Raw genomic sequence first — 14,320 nt, 5'->3', positions numbered from 1 at the left:
ATGGATGAACAGACAAATACTTACTTCCTACTGTGACGGTGATTATGGCCTTGGTGGCTTTAAATAAGTGGAAATTGTGAGATCAGCATTCCGCTGAGTTTCTGCCTCCACTTGAATTTCAGCTAAGCTGGATCCAGGCCTTATCCCAGCCGTGTGGTGGTTCCCCAGTCCAGCATGGGTCAGGCTGTAGCCTCCCAGATGACATTAAATTCAGGACTCAGGGGTTTATCAGGCTTCCAGAGATATGTAGACAAAAGGATAGAGACAACTAGATTTGTTTATATTAAAGAAGGAACCTAGGAAGGGCATTTGAATATCAATACCTGATGAGAGGTACCCCTAATAGGCTAGATCAGAAGCTGAGCTGGGAGGGGCCACTCCTCTTGCGATCCAGAAAAGGAGTCTTCCCCAGTGGTGCAGAAATGCATTTCCCAGCACAATTGTTTCTCTGCAGACCAGAGTGATGTCCTATTGCATTACCCATCACTATCTATTCTAGTTTACCTTCTGTGCCACGGTGTGATAAAACACTCGACTAAAAGTAACTGAGGGTAGCATTTACTTGACTTCCAAGTCACGGTCACTATTGAGAGAAGTCAAGGCAGGGAATTCAAGCAGGAGCTTGAAGCAGGAGTCATGAAGGAATGCTGTTCATGCTTGATCACAGACCCATACTTAGCTAGCTTTCTCATAGCATCCAGGACCACCTGCCTAGGGAATGGTGCTGCCCACAGTGGGCTGAGTCCGCCTACATCATTGACAGTTAGAGCTAACCAGGGTCCTGTCCACCGTCTGTCCCCCACAGGCTGCACTCGCCGCTGTCCCTGCTGCAACGTGAATACTAGCAAGTCTCCTTGGGCCACAGGCTGGCAGGTGCGCAAGACCTGCTACCGCATCGTGGAGCACAGCTGGTTTGAGAGTTTCATCATCTTCATGATCCTGCTCAGCAGTGGAGCGCTGGTAAGGAGGAAGTGGGATCCCTGCCTCAATGGTCTCCAACTGGTCCAAACTTCCATCTAAAGGCATTGGAACTAGAGCTGTCTCAGTGGGCTGCCCCCAAGGCTTGAGCCGAAAGTTCCCAGCTACAGATGGGAGGAAGGTTTTAGCCCTGATCACCTCAGGGGAGGTACTCAGCATCCCTCTCATGGCACTCTAAACCTAGACACAAACTGTTCAAGCAATGTGGGCATGTCTCCCACCTAAGAGACGGAAAAACTAAGATTCAAACCATCAGAGGACTCTCCCAACGTCACCCACTAGGCAGTAGCAAAGCCTAGCTTCACCCAGAGTGGATCCCTAAAGCCTTGGCTTTCTACCCCCTGACCTCCAGGGCACGCTACCTTTTTCTGAGGATCAAGACCATCTCCCCTTGTCTTAACAAACCGCATGCCTGCTACCTCTTCAGAAATCACAGTTCCTTCAAGCATCCTCTCCTCGAGTCTGGTCTTCTGGAGAGCTTACATGATCGCAGGCCTGTTTAGAGAGCTTGGTGACTGAACCCGAGAGTTTATATTTCCAACAAGCTACAGCTTGAGGCTGATGCCGTCAGCTGAGAGCCACTCTGAATAGCAAGGTCTTAGGGGATAGGGTCTGAGATGCTCCCAAAGCCACCGGCCAAAGGCTGAGCCTCGGAGAACAAGGAAAGAAGTCCTCTTCCCATGGCCTTAGGCTCAGGGCAGCATGGAGTGCCTGCCCTAACTAAGCAACGTGACACAGACACCAGAAGGGACTTTCTGTCTCTAGCTGGCCAGGCTTCATAGGCAAGAACGCTAGCATCAAAGGCTCAGCTGGGGTCCAAGCTAATCTGTTTGGAAGCCAGGACTAGAGCCCCATTCTCCCTCAGCTCTACCCATGTCCCTGTCTGTTTGTCTTGCTTGTCCTATGTCATTTGCTCTCTTAAAAAAAAATTCTGCTGAATGCTTGAGAACTGACTGAATGCCAGACCACCCAGCGTACGGCCTCCTGGCCATGAGGAGGAACCTGTGGAGGAGACAGGTGCCGGGAGGAGGAAGGCAAGGGGAAATGGCCAAAGCAGCTCAGTGGATCCCCTCTCCCAGCACCTCATAGCTCCTGTCTCCCCACAGGCCTCCCCGCAAAGGTCCCTTCTTTGTTCGTTGCTGCAACCTCCTCTTTCCTCTCTCTACTGTCTAGCGCCAGTCTCCCTGCTCCCAGGGGGCAACTCAAATCCTGAAACAGCTGTTCTGCCCCCGCCCCACCGCCAGCACCTTCCCCGCAGTCCCCGGCTCTTTTTTCCTACGGGACCAAACAGACATGCACCAAATTTAGGCTTTCTGCTTTTACTTTGAGTGCTTTAAAAAAAAAACATGAATTTTCATCTGACAAAGTAAAATGGGGAAAAAAACTTGGAAATTATAGAAAAAGGTAAAGGGGGAAGAATCAGCCATTTTCCTGTCACTCAAAGAGAAACTCACTTTGGAAACACTTTGGGGTGGCTCTTCCCGGCCTCCTCATGCATAGAATATATAAATATTATAAAAAATAAATGCATGTGCGCATTCTATATCTCCTCTGGAAATGTGCTCGTACAAACACTCGCTCAACAGCCACGGCATTGTAGGAACGTGCCCCCACTTACTCAGTCAGCACCCATAGCCCCACCTCACACGGACCGCACGTCTTCAGCGCTGCCTTGGAGATGTTGAATACTTATCGGAGATTTTTTTTTTTCTGAATGACAACCAGAGATGTTGAATGACTGCCTGAAATACTGAGTGAAACTGAACGATGATCAGATATTTAATGGCCGCCAGGGATAGTTAACGGTTGTCAAGGCTATTGAGTAATAGACGGAGGTGGTGAACAACACCCAGAGATGTCGAATGACTGTTGGAGATTTATGAACGCCTGGCTGGCTTAGGTTTGGTCCAAGAGGCAGATGTTGAGGCCACATCTCTTGATTCATCAGCGTACTGAGGAGAACTTGAAGATGAAGCACAGAAGGAAGGCAGGGTAGGGCAGGGGAAGGAGCTAAGAGACGGTGCCCAGCCTCAGCCAATCCCACAGGAGCCCTGAGCATCCGGGGCTTCACAGAGTTGTCCTACACGGAGACAAACATAAATAAACCCAAGGCTCCCCGTGGACGCCTTGGACTGTCCTAGGGCATCTAACCTGTTAAACACTTCCCCAAGTGGATTCAACTTGATCCAAACCATGAAACTCTTTCCAGCAACTGGGGACTGAAGCCTCATGGGAAGAGTCATGCAGACACTGGTAGCCCCCAGTGTCTTTAGCACAGCCTTGAAGACAAGTTGACTGGCTTCCTGACACCCATTTGGCTCCCAAAGACTGGCCGCCTCTCACTCCCATCCATCACCCCTGAGAGAGAATGCCCAACGGATATGCCAGAGCTGGGACCGTCTCTGTTCCTTTTTATCTTTACCTCCAACGAAAAGAAAAACCAGCGTCTCTCTTTTATTTGAGATTTCCTTGGTTACCCATGGAATAAAACACTCACTCTCAGAAGTTTCTTGGCAATTCTTTCCCCTCTCATGGACTGCCTGCAGATATCCTTCTAGGCTTTTATATTTTTTAAAAAAAAAGTCGCCGTGAACATCCCTCTGGTTTGCGTCCAAAATCCAGCTTGAGGTTTCTTTTCTCACGTGTTCCCAACAGCCCTGTGAAGTATCAGGGCTGGATGTCCCCGTGGGCTGCAAAGTCTCGGTTTAGAGCCCGTGGTGCCTCCCCCACTTTCCTGTTGAGGCTGTGGGCAGAGTGGGCTGCCCCCTGCTATGGGTCAGGACTCCTGTGCTACTGGTCCTTCTCCTCCCTTCCCTGCAGGCCTTTGAGGATAACTACCTGGAAGAGAAACCCCGAGTGAAGTCCGTGCTGGAGTACACTGACCGAGTGTTCACCTTCATCTTCGTCTTTGAGATGCTGCTCAAGTGGGTAGCCTATGGCTTCAAAAAGTATTTCACCAATGCCTGGTGCTGGCTGGACTTCCTCATTGTGAACGTGAGTGGGCTGCAGGGGGCGGAGGTGGGAATCTCACCAGAGGCAGGTGGCTACGGCTAGAACAGATGTAAGGCTGATCTCCGTTGTCTCTCGGGGACTGCTTTTCCCGCTGAGTGAGAAGTCAGGATAACATTGCATGTTGGTGAGTGGGAAGCTCCAGGAAGCTCACAATTCAGATGCAGTGGTGACCCCCGGGTGAGCCTGCAGGTCTCCGGCTTCTGCTAAATAAAGCTACTACAGTAGGATAATGTGGACATTCGGGTTCTCATGCTCCTTCACCCATCGCCAGGGCTCTGGATCTCAGAGCGTCATGGTCTTCAAACAGAACCTGTCTGCCTGCCAGCTTTATTCTCCATGACTAGGCTAGAGGCACCCGTGGAACTTTTATTTTATTTTATTTTTTTCGGACTGAATCCAGGGCCTTGCGCTTGCTAGGCAAGCGCTCTACCACTGAGCTAAATCCCCAACCCCCCGTGGAACTTTTGAAAACCACCCTAGGCAGGCAGGACATGGGGAGATACTGACCAGTCATTTCCAAGGTGCAGCTGTGCCTGTGAACCCCTGAGCTGGGGGCATTGGCTCCTCTGTGGTAGCAGCAGAAGCAACAGAAGGTTTTGCTGGAACTCCCATGTAGGGACTCTTGTCACCTGACTGCTAACCCCTGCATCAGAGCACCAGCCATGAGCTCCACACAAAATCCACCGTCACTCCCACGGCTTAGCCACTCCACTGCTCTGCCCCTGTGCAGGCCATCTCCTTCTTGGCTTTTCAATATGCCAACCCGTGTTTCTTGCTCACTGCTGTCTAGCTGAGAGTAAGCGTGGTTGTTTGTCTCCCTCCTTCAGCAGCCACCTGCACCAAGGCCTCCACATCAGCAATGTCAGGAAACGTGTCCGTGTCTGGTATTTGCCTCCTGAATCTGGCTGGGCTCCAGGACCGAGCATTTTGTCTAGCCTAGTTTGGCAACACTCCTGTAACAGTCCTGCATGCAACTCCTTTCTTTCCTGATGCCAGTGAGCCAGTGGTATCATGGCCACCGTGCCATAGAGACTCACTGAGAGGGCTGAAATCGGTCACAGGTGACAGTTCTGTGCATGTGAAATAATTATTCACAAATGAAAAGGAACTGTTTTCTTCTGGCTTGTCACCTGCTGAGAGACCTCCATTGTGTAGAGGTCATTGGTTTCCAGCCCTGGTCACCTTAAAGTCTCTTCTTAAGCTGGGTGGTTATGGTGCATACCTTTAAACTAAGCACTCAGGACAGATATCTGTGGGTTCAAGGTTAGCCTGGCCTATATAGTGAGTTTCAGGAAGCCAGGGCTATGTAGAAACCCTGTCTCAAAAAAAAAAAAAAAAGAGGGGGAGGAAGAGAGGGGGAGGAGGAGAAAGGAGAGGAGGAGGAGGTAGAAGAAGAGGAGAGAGAAGAGGAGGACAGAGAAGAGGAGGACAAAGAAGAGGAAGAGGGAGAAGAGGAGGAGGAAAAGAGGAAGAGAAGGGAGAAGAGGAAGAGAAGGGAGAAGAGGAGGAAGAGGGAGATGAGGAAGAAGAAGGGGTCTTTTTTTCATTGTGACTGTCTGTCCTTCCACACATCCCTCTTTTCATCTGTTCCACCATTCACTCTCTTTCCCTCCTTTCCTCCTTCCCTCCTTTCCTCCTTCCCTCCTTCCTTTCTTCATCCTTCCTTCCAAGAGTCCATCCCTCTTTACTTCTCCCATTTACCCTTTTCCTTGAAGTTATCCCTTCCCGTTCATCATTTTGTCTTCCCTTCATTCTTGCCTCCTTCCTTCTGTCCATCCCCCCCACTTGTGTTTAACCCTTCTATCTACCTTTTGGTTCATCCCTCTAACCGAATAACCAATCACTTAACCTCCTGTCCACCCATGCTTTATTACCTACCCAAGCCCACCTCTACTCATCCTCCTTTTCTCCACATGGCCCACCATCTTTCCATCCTTCCTGTTCCAATGGTCAGTTTTAAATGTCCACCCAGGATCACCTGGGGAAAGAGTCTCAACTGAGGAATTCCCTAGATCTAGTTGATCCCTAGGTGTGTCTGTTGGGGGTTGCCTTGATTGTCAACTGAAATCCTAAGATCTACCCTGAGTGTGGGCTGGCCCCCGAGCTGCACAACCATGAAGACAGACAAGCAGAAGCAGTGATCAGTCAAGCAGAGGTCCCTGCATGGTTCTCTGCTCTGTTTGGGGAACGTGCTCTGATGCTGCTGGAGTTCTGCCTCGACTTCCTCTCTGACAGGTTGTAGCTGGCAGTCAAGCCAGATGAGCCCCTCTTCCCCTTAGCTGTGTTTTGTTGGGTGTCCCATCGCAACCATGGTAACGAAGCAGAACACGATCTGTAAACGAACAGGAAACAGCCCTCCCTGGAGGGTGTGCAAAAGATTGATGTAAGACTGGCCCAAACCTTGTTGTCCTCAGATAGACAGATAGACAGACACAGACAGCTGGGTGCCTGATGGTGTCAGTCCTGTATTAATGGAAGAAGGAGATCCATCCAATTTGTTGTGGTTGCATTGGCCAGGTAGAATAGATGGTCCATTCAGAGAATGGATATGTTTCAGACACAAGGAGTCACATGTCGACCCCTTGCTTTCCGGAGTCCTAGTGCAGTTACCAGAGTAAATTAGTTCAGCCTCAGTTTAGCACCAAACCAGGATCTTGTGTATCTAGGTCCCAGCCTCATCAAGCTAAACTTGTCCTCAGAATGTCTCCCCCAGCACCTTGGAGATTCCTGGAAGGACGACTGTTTTTCCATGATAGCCTGTGTCCCTTGTGTACCCTTGGGGTACACCTAAAGAGAACTGGCAGACCCACCAGGATTCATTGCTCCAGATTCATTGCACCTCAGATGCCCACTGACGCTAGATCTCAGACAACTGCCCACTCCGAGAACTAGCTAACTTCTGAATCCTTCCTTTCCACTGGACCATTTCATTTTACAAAGGGCGAAAGTGTCCCAATCCAGCAGACCACAGAAAGGGACCAAGAGGAATCTAAACACATACACAGAAGCAGGATTCTTTCCAACGCAGTTTTCTGAGCAAATACAATGAAGAGTAACTTTAAATCCCTCATAGTAACACATTGGTTACTTTTCTATTGCTGTGTTTAAAAGTCCATGTCCAAAACCAACTTTGAGAAGAAAGGGTTTATTTGGACTTATGGTTCCAGAGGGGAAGAGTCCGTCACCACAGGGAGGGATGGCACAGGAGCAGGAAACTGGATGATTACGTTTTCACCCTCAAACAAGAAACAGGGGTTGTGCTTCGGGGAGGGGAGAAACAGGAAGTAGGACAAGGCCATAAACCCTCAAAGCCAGCCCCCAGTGATCCAGGTGATGCATTTCCTCCGGCAAGGCTTCTCCCCTTAAAAGGTCCATAACCTGCCCGAACAGCATCACCAGCTGGAGACAGGTGTTCAGATACATGAGCCTGTGAGGGACATTTCACATTCAAGCCACCATGATGAGTTTTATCATAGGCGCAATGAAGAGACCTCAGCTCTCCAGATCTCTGAGAGTCAATCAAAATGTTAAGGTTCTTAGGGCCCTTGGAGGGGAAATGAAGTTTAACCGCATGTATGTGGGGGTAGCAGGGAGTGAGGTTGGGTTTTCTTGCCCAGAATTCCACGTGTGTAATGAATAGGTCTTGAGACCATCGCAGAAGATGGGGCAGAGAGAGTGTAGATCTGGAGGAAGGGATGGCGCTCTGTGGAATGCTGTCTTTTGGGCATACCATAGGCACTGCACTCATGAACACTTGGCAGCGGTGAATACCTGCACAGGACTGGGCCCATCGCTACCCTGTCATGATTGAGGCGGGGTTCAGGAGGCCCCACCCATCCCCAGGGATCTATAGACAACTGGTGGTTGCTGGAGGAAGGGGAGACATGTTCTCAGTGGTGTAATCACTGACTAGACACCCACGCTCCTGTAAGAAACCCTAGTGAAACTCACTGGGTCTTCTAAAAGTAAGACATGAAAGTAAAAGGGACCTAATGTGAGGAGGGAGTGGTCAGCAGGAGGATGAGGGAGACAACAGGGAATCGTGGGTGGCAAATATGATATGTGTGTGTATTTGTGAAAATATAAAATCCATCGTTATATATAATTAATATATGCTCATAAGCATTTTAATTCAGTAAAGGAAAAGGACATTCAAGGGTTCAGAAAAAGGTGGGAGCCAGGGCAATGGGCTAGAGAGAGAGGGCAGGCAGGGCTTAGGAGGCAGGGCACAGAGCTGCTGCCTCTTTCCACCAGATGACATTCTAGAGCACTGGGACAATGCTTTGGTCTCTGTCTGTACCAGATCTCCCTGACAAGCCTCATAGCGAAGATCCTTGAGTATTCCGACGTGGCGTCCATCAAAGCCCTTCGGACTCTCCGTGCCCTCCGACCGCTGCGGGCTCTGTCTCGATTCGAAGGCATGAGGGTAAGACACGTTTTGGGACTTCTCTGATTGGCAGCGTTTCGCAAACCTTCTCCAACTTCCCCCACCCCCATGTCACCTCTGCGTTGTCCCTTCCTGTTCAGACTCTGAGGACATTGTGTTGGCTAACTCTCTTGTCTCCCTCAAGTCTGATCTTCAGAACCTCTTTTCTCATCACCCACCAATGCCACCCCTTACGCCCTCAGGGAAGTGGTCCTGGTTATTCTATGTCTCAGGGTTTTATTCCTAAATACATCCAGGGCGCCCAGTGTCCCAATTCAAGTGAATCTTTCCTCTGGCAGTCTTTGGCAATGTAGAGATAACCTCCACCCAGCACCTCAGCCAGAATCCACCTGAAGGTGTCCTGGCTCTGGCCACAGCCTCTATGCCCTGTGGCTTTCTCTCCACCCACCCTGTCCTTTTCTGTGGCCAGTTTCCTCCCAGTTCCACCGCCACCACCGGCTCAAAGCAGTCACCACATCTTTGCAAACAACAGTGGGGTTTTCAGATCAGCTGTAGGCTGGAGAGATGGCTCAATCAGCACAGAGCTCGCCTTGCAAACGTGAGGCTCTAATTCAAGTCCCAGACCCCATGTAAAAGGCATAATTTTAAAGGCAAGCAAAGAGGTGCATGTGTGCAGACAGAGGTGCATGTGTGCCGACAGAGAGAGCTTCTCAGCTGGGGAGGTAGAGGCGAGCAGGTCCCTGGGCTCACTAGCAGCCAGTCTACTGTACCTGGTGAGTTCTAGGTCATGAAAGACTGCCTCAGAGGAGGTGGGTGGGGTTCCTGAAGGTGACACTGAGGGTTGTCTCCATGTGCAGGTATGTGTGCATGTAAGAAGCACAGACAAGTGACATTTGGGAACTTCAGGTCCTTTCCTGTTTCCCACCAGGTAGTGGTGGATGCCCTCGTGGGCGCCATCCCCTCCATCATGAACGTCCTCCTCGTCTGCCTCATCTTCTGGCTCATCTTCAGCATCATGGGCGTGAACCTCTTCGCCGGGAAATTTTCGAAGTGCGTCGACACCAGAAATAACCCATTTTCCAACGTGAATTCGACGATGGTGAATAACAAGTCCGAGTGTCACAATCAAAACAGCACCGGCCACTTCTTCTGGGTCAACGTCAAAGTCAACTTCGACAACGTCGCTATGGGCTACCTCGCACTTCTTCAGGTGGTGAGTCGTTTGAGATCCATCATTTTCTCTCCTTTGGCTGCTCAGTAAATGGAGCTTCTCCCAGAAGGCACTGCATAGAGATCCTACAAGAGGCAGCACTGAGCGTGAGCTGAGACCATTCTGTATTTCCACAGACGATAGCCCTAAATGAGAAGCCCTCACTAATGAGTGTGAGCTCACAGGGCTACCGTTGGCCAAGTCTGGCTAAGATAATAAAATAGGAAGACCGGCCGTCCATGAGGCTATCGTGAGAGATAGCTATGATAAGATGTACAGAGCAGGGGAGTATACAGGGCTTTACCTGTCATGTCTTGTTATCTCCTGTGTGATAGTCACAGCTAATTAAGTTTGTTTCAGTGACGGGTAGCATTGGTGACAACGGTCACGTGTACTCATGCCGTTCAGTTGTCTATATCCACACCTTCATTCAGTCCTGGGTTCACTGTGATGTGGCTGCAGTTCCCCAAGCATCCGCCACATTCATTCGCCGGTGAGTTCCTGTATTCTTCCACCCCTTGCTCATCCATTCGAGGAATGAGTAACCTCTGTGTATCTGTGGTCTATCGGGCACTATGCTCAACCACTGGAGATTATAGTCAGGACAGGACGCAGGAGCTGGGGCTCACGAGAAAACCGGACAAATACGTTACTCAAGTGCTGTAACAGGCTTCGTGCCTGAGATACGTTACAAAGCACATCTGCTTTTGACGCCTCAAGGATGCTAAAACTGGGCCGGGGAGGTGACTCTTGAGGAGTTATTATGTGAGCAGGAAGGCTTGAGTTCAGATCCTCATCAACCATGTAAACTTCCGGTCATGTCGGCACTTGTCTATAACCCCAGTGCTGGGGACGTGGAATCAGAAACATCAGGAGAGCTTGTTGGCCACCATCTTAGCTGAAGAATTAAGCACAAGCCTCGGGTTCAGTGGGAGAGCATGCCTCCAAGGAATAGGGCAGACAGCAATAGAGAAGGACACTAGACAGCTTCCTCTCTCTTCTGCACACACATGCATTAAAACACACACATATAACACACACACACACACACACACACACACACACACACACACCCCAATGCTAAAACGGGCAGAGGGATTGGACAGGGAGGAGGGAGAGGAAATTGGGGCCAGGATGTAGTACATGAGAGAGGAATAAATTAAATTTTTAAATAAATAAATAAAAAGTAAAATTTAAAATCATTGACCTTTCAAAAAAAATGATGTTGAAACTGTAGGCAGGAGACGTGGTCTTGTTCCCACTTTCAGGTGTGTTTCTTATGTCACGCGCATTAGCGGGGAAGTGACCGAGAAAATGTCGGCCCGGCAGAGCACAGAACAGCCTGTACCTGTTGTCCCTAGAGCTAGATAAGTAGAGTCCCAGCATATTCTAGGAGATTCCACGTCTTCAGTACCACACTATTCTGGATTTCTTGAAGTCGTGTGAAGTCAGTCAAGTCACCGAGAGACTTTCCCCTTTCTTCCCTTTCTGCCTGAGCTCTCTCCTCCCCAGCCTTCTTCACTCAGTCTCTTGCTCTCTCTCTCTCCCTCCCATTGAGCTACTGTAGAGCCAGTTAAAGGGACAGACACTGATTGTCCTCCACCTTCTTGTTTCCAGGCAACCTTCAAAGGCTGGATGGACATAATGTATGCAGCTGTTGATTCCGGAGAGGTGAGCCCCGGCTCCTGTGCATCCTGTCACATGGCTTCCACAGCCCATCTCTGTGGCAACATCCAGCTGCTGTGGTTTTGGGTATTTGAGCCCTCCAACCAGCCTTCTCCCTTACGCGAATGCTCCTGAGGCATCTCTGGCGTGTCCCCCGCTCACAGTTTAGCGTCAGCAGCTGTGTAGAGTTGGTTACATTTGTTACTTTTCTTGTTGTTATGTCCAAACACCTGACAAGAAACGATGTAAAGATGACATTATTGTGGCTTACAGCTCAAAGGGCATACCATGACCTGGGAGGCATGACAGCAAGAGAGGGAGACAGCTGGTCACATTGCAGTCCCAGTCAGGAGGCAGAGTAGACAGGAAATAATTCACGTCTTCTAGCCAGCTTCCCAATCATAAATGTTCTACAACCTTCCTAGACTGGGGCACCGACTGGGATCCAAGTATCCAAACATTAATGAACCCCGTGGGAGACATTTCACATTCACATCGTAAGAGTAGTGCTGACGATGGGGGAGAGCCTTCCTACCTCAGTGGGCACAACTGATGTCCTGCCTGTGTCCCCTGGGCCCCTGGAGTCCTCTGGGATCCCCATCCTCTGTTTGAAGCCTTTCTTCAGCTCATCAGACCTTCCTCGATGGCCTCTTCCAGCAGCACTGGGGTGGGAGGTTCCTGGACAACTCTCATTAGGGGTTCACAGACAAGTATCACAGCTTCCTTATTCCTTGGCAGTCCCACTGTGGGGTGTGTTCTCCACCAGGGTAGAGCTACGGTTGCTGACAGCAGCAACCTAGTTAATAATACCCCCTCAGCCTTCCTCACCTGCGCTTCCTCCCAACCCCCTCAATCCCCGCTTCGTGGGATAAAGTGACAGGGTCTCGTCCCAGCATCGGCTTCCAGGGAAAGCTAAGCCAGGTGCCCTCCTCGCATCTCCCGTTTTGTGTAACCACAGATCAACAGTCAGCCTAACTGGGAGAACAACTTGTACATGTACCTGTACTTCGTCGTTTTCATCATTTTCGGTGGCTTCTTCACGCTGAATCTCTTTGTTGGGGTCATAATCGACAACTTCAACCAACAGAAAAAAAAGATAAGTGGACCTCTGGTGTGTCCGCCGCGGTAATGAATCTTGTACTTCCCGTCCCTCAGACAGCTGTGGCCTCGTGGCTAAAAGCCAAGGATACTTACGGCGCTTCCTGTCTGTAGCACCAAGCTGATATTCGACCCTTGGGTTTGGTCCTCACCGCTGTCTGGTGCCTGCTGCCGCTACTGCTAGGGCAGCTATATTTGCAGCGTTAGCAATGCTCCCCAAGGTTCCCATCCTCCAGCAAAGTAGCCTCGGTCTCCTCAGCTGGAGCCAAATGTCACAGATGAAGCATTAAGAAGGGCTGACAGGGAGAGAAAGAGCTCTGGCACCTGCCACTCCAGAGCTTTAAGCCCCCAAGGGACAGCGTCAGGACATCTCAGAATCCCAACCTTCTAGGGAGGGAGGTTCTTACCTCCATGCTTCCCGTAGGAACCTAATCCCAATTATTTAGCTGTATTTATAATACAAAATATGAATGCTAAATGTACAAAATGCTTTCCCAGCATGCCTGCATCTCCTCCTAGAGTCCTGTTCCCAAGCCCTCTCTACTCTCAGTACTGTAGAAAAGAAATAAGCTTTACGTGAGAAACCCAGGCACTGGATCTTATCCAGGTGCTCACCTCAGAGTCTTTAGTGGGTGTAGCGCTGTGGTAGAGCATTTGGTTATAGATACAAACCCAGGCAGGGAGACTGCAGTGGGCCATTCTCTCCCAGGCCAGACGTGCCCTGATCCTTCCCACAGAGATGAGAAGGCTGGAACCAGAACACTCAGGTTTTGGCTTCTCTTGGGGGAGGAGAGGTAATCTTGTTACTTTAATAACATCAGTGTGTCCCTCTCCTCTACCTAGGAGGCCAGGACATCTTCATGACAGAAGAGCAGAAGAAGTACTACAATGCCATGAAGAAGCTGGGCTCCAAGAAACCCCAGAAGCCCATCCCACGGCCCCTGGTGAGCCCCTGAGTTTCTCTTTCCCTGAGCAGGTTTGTGAATGGATTCAGCCCAAGTCTGGGCTGAATGGAAGCCTGGGTAGCGTTGTATGGGGGAGACCTGGGGCAAGTTTAGAGGTGAAGCGATGAGGCTCCCAGGCCTCAAAAGTGAGATGTGTAAATGAAGTGGAAGCAGCTCTGATGGGTGCTTCTGACAAGCTTATCTGATGGGTTCTGCATCTCTCAACAACCTGAGGCTTCAGTGGTGGCTTTGGAAACAGTATGAAACAGTAAGGGTGGTTAGAGTTTCTACCCCATGGTGTGGCCCCCATATGGGTTACTCCAGTGAGTGCAGACCGTCAGGATATTTACAGGGAGGAGGACTGTCACCTTCAACACACGTTGTGTGTCAATAATAGAATCGGTCTGTTGCTGTCTAGAGTCTGTTCAGAAGTGTTGGACCAGGAATGAATGGTGTGGGGTTTCAGACTCTAGAAGAGCAGGGGGTACCTTCCAAACCCTATAAGATGAAGAAAGCTGGGTTTGGATGAGTCTGAGCAAAAGTGTGCAGGGCTTCCTGAGGATGAACACACACACACACACACACATCACAAACACATGTACACACACATTATATCACACACACACATGAACACACACACATACACACATCATATCACAGAGATGTACACAGATGTATACACACATACATCATATCACACACACATACACACACATACACACACATCATATCATACACACATGTACACACATATACACACATCATATCACACATGTACATACACATACATCATATCACAAACATGTACACACACATGTACACACACATAGACACATCATATCACACACCTGTACACACATATACATCATATCTCACACACATGTACACACACATCATATCACACACATGTACACACATACACACACATCATATCACACACACATGTACACAGACACCCACACACATCATATCACACACATGTACACACATACACACATCATATCACACACACACATGTACACAGAC

General features: G+C 49.6%; 1 protein-coding gene and 1 long non-coding RNA gene across 5 annotated transcripts in view; one reads left to right on the top strand and one right to left on the bottom strand.

Moving 5' to 3' along the window:
• Scn10a (sodium voltage-gated channel alpha subunit 10) overlaps positions 1 to 14,320 on the top strand; it is a 112,326-nt gene that overhangs the window by 89,954 nt on the left and 8,052 nt on the right. For 2 of the 3 annotated variants that reach the window (XM_039080964.2, NM_017247.2), the window contains exons 20-26: positions 806 to 960; positions 3,799 to 3,972; positions 8,294 to 8,416; positions 9,306 to 9,590; positions 11,205 to 11,258; positions 12,211 to 12,348; positions 13,190 to 13,294. In XM_039080964.2, the coding sequence (XP_038936892.1) occupies positions 806 to 960; positions 3,799 to 3,972; positions 8,294 to 8,416; positions 9,306 to 9,590; positions 11,205 to 11,258; positions 12,211 to 12,348; positions 13,190 to 13,294 (1,034 nt within the window). Of the gene's footprint in view, positions 1 to 805; positions 961 to 3,798; positions 3,973 to 8,293; positions 8,417 to 9,305; positions 9,591 to 11,204; positions 11,259 to 12,210; positions 13,168 to 13,189; positions 13,295 to 14,320 lie in introns of those variants that run through there. The other variant, XM_039080963.2, reaches the window with a different exon arrangement.
• LOC134480113 (uncharacterized) lies at positions 8,091 to 12,374 on the bottom strand. 2 transcript variants are annotated; one of them, XR_010054308.1, is made up of 3 exons: positions 12,253 to 12,374; positions 10,795 to 11,482; positions 8,091 to 10,485 (listed from the first exon to the last, which is right to left on the bottom strand). It is a non-coding gene; the product is annotated as an uncharacterized LOC134480113 (long non-coding RNA). The 2 variants fall into 2 exon arrangements; XR_010054307.1 differs by lacking the exon at positions 12,253 to 12,374 and adding an exon at positions 11,788 to 11,925.

The sequence above is a fragment of the Rattus norvegicus genome, chromosome 8 (genome assembly GCF_036323735.1).
Source record: "Rattus norvegicus strain BN/NHsdMcwi chromosome 8, GRCr8, whole genome shotgun sequence".
Lineage (NCBI taxonomy): Eukaryota > Metazoa > Chordata > Mammalia > Rodentia > Muridae > Rattus > Rattus norvegicus.
Note: the sequence above shows the minus strand (reverse complement) of the source record. Positions and strands in the feature narration are given on the sequence as shown.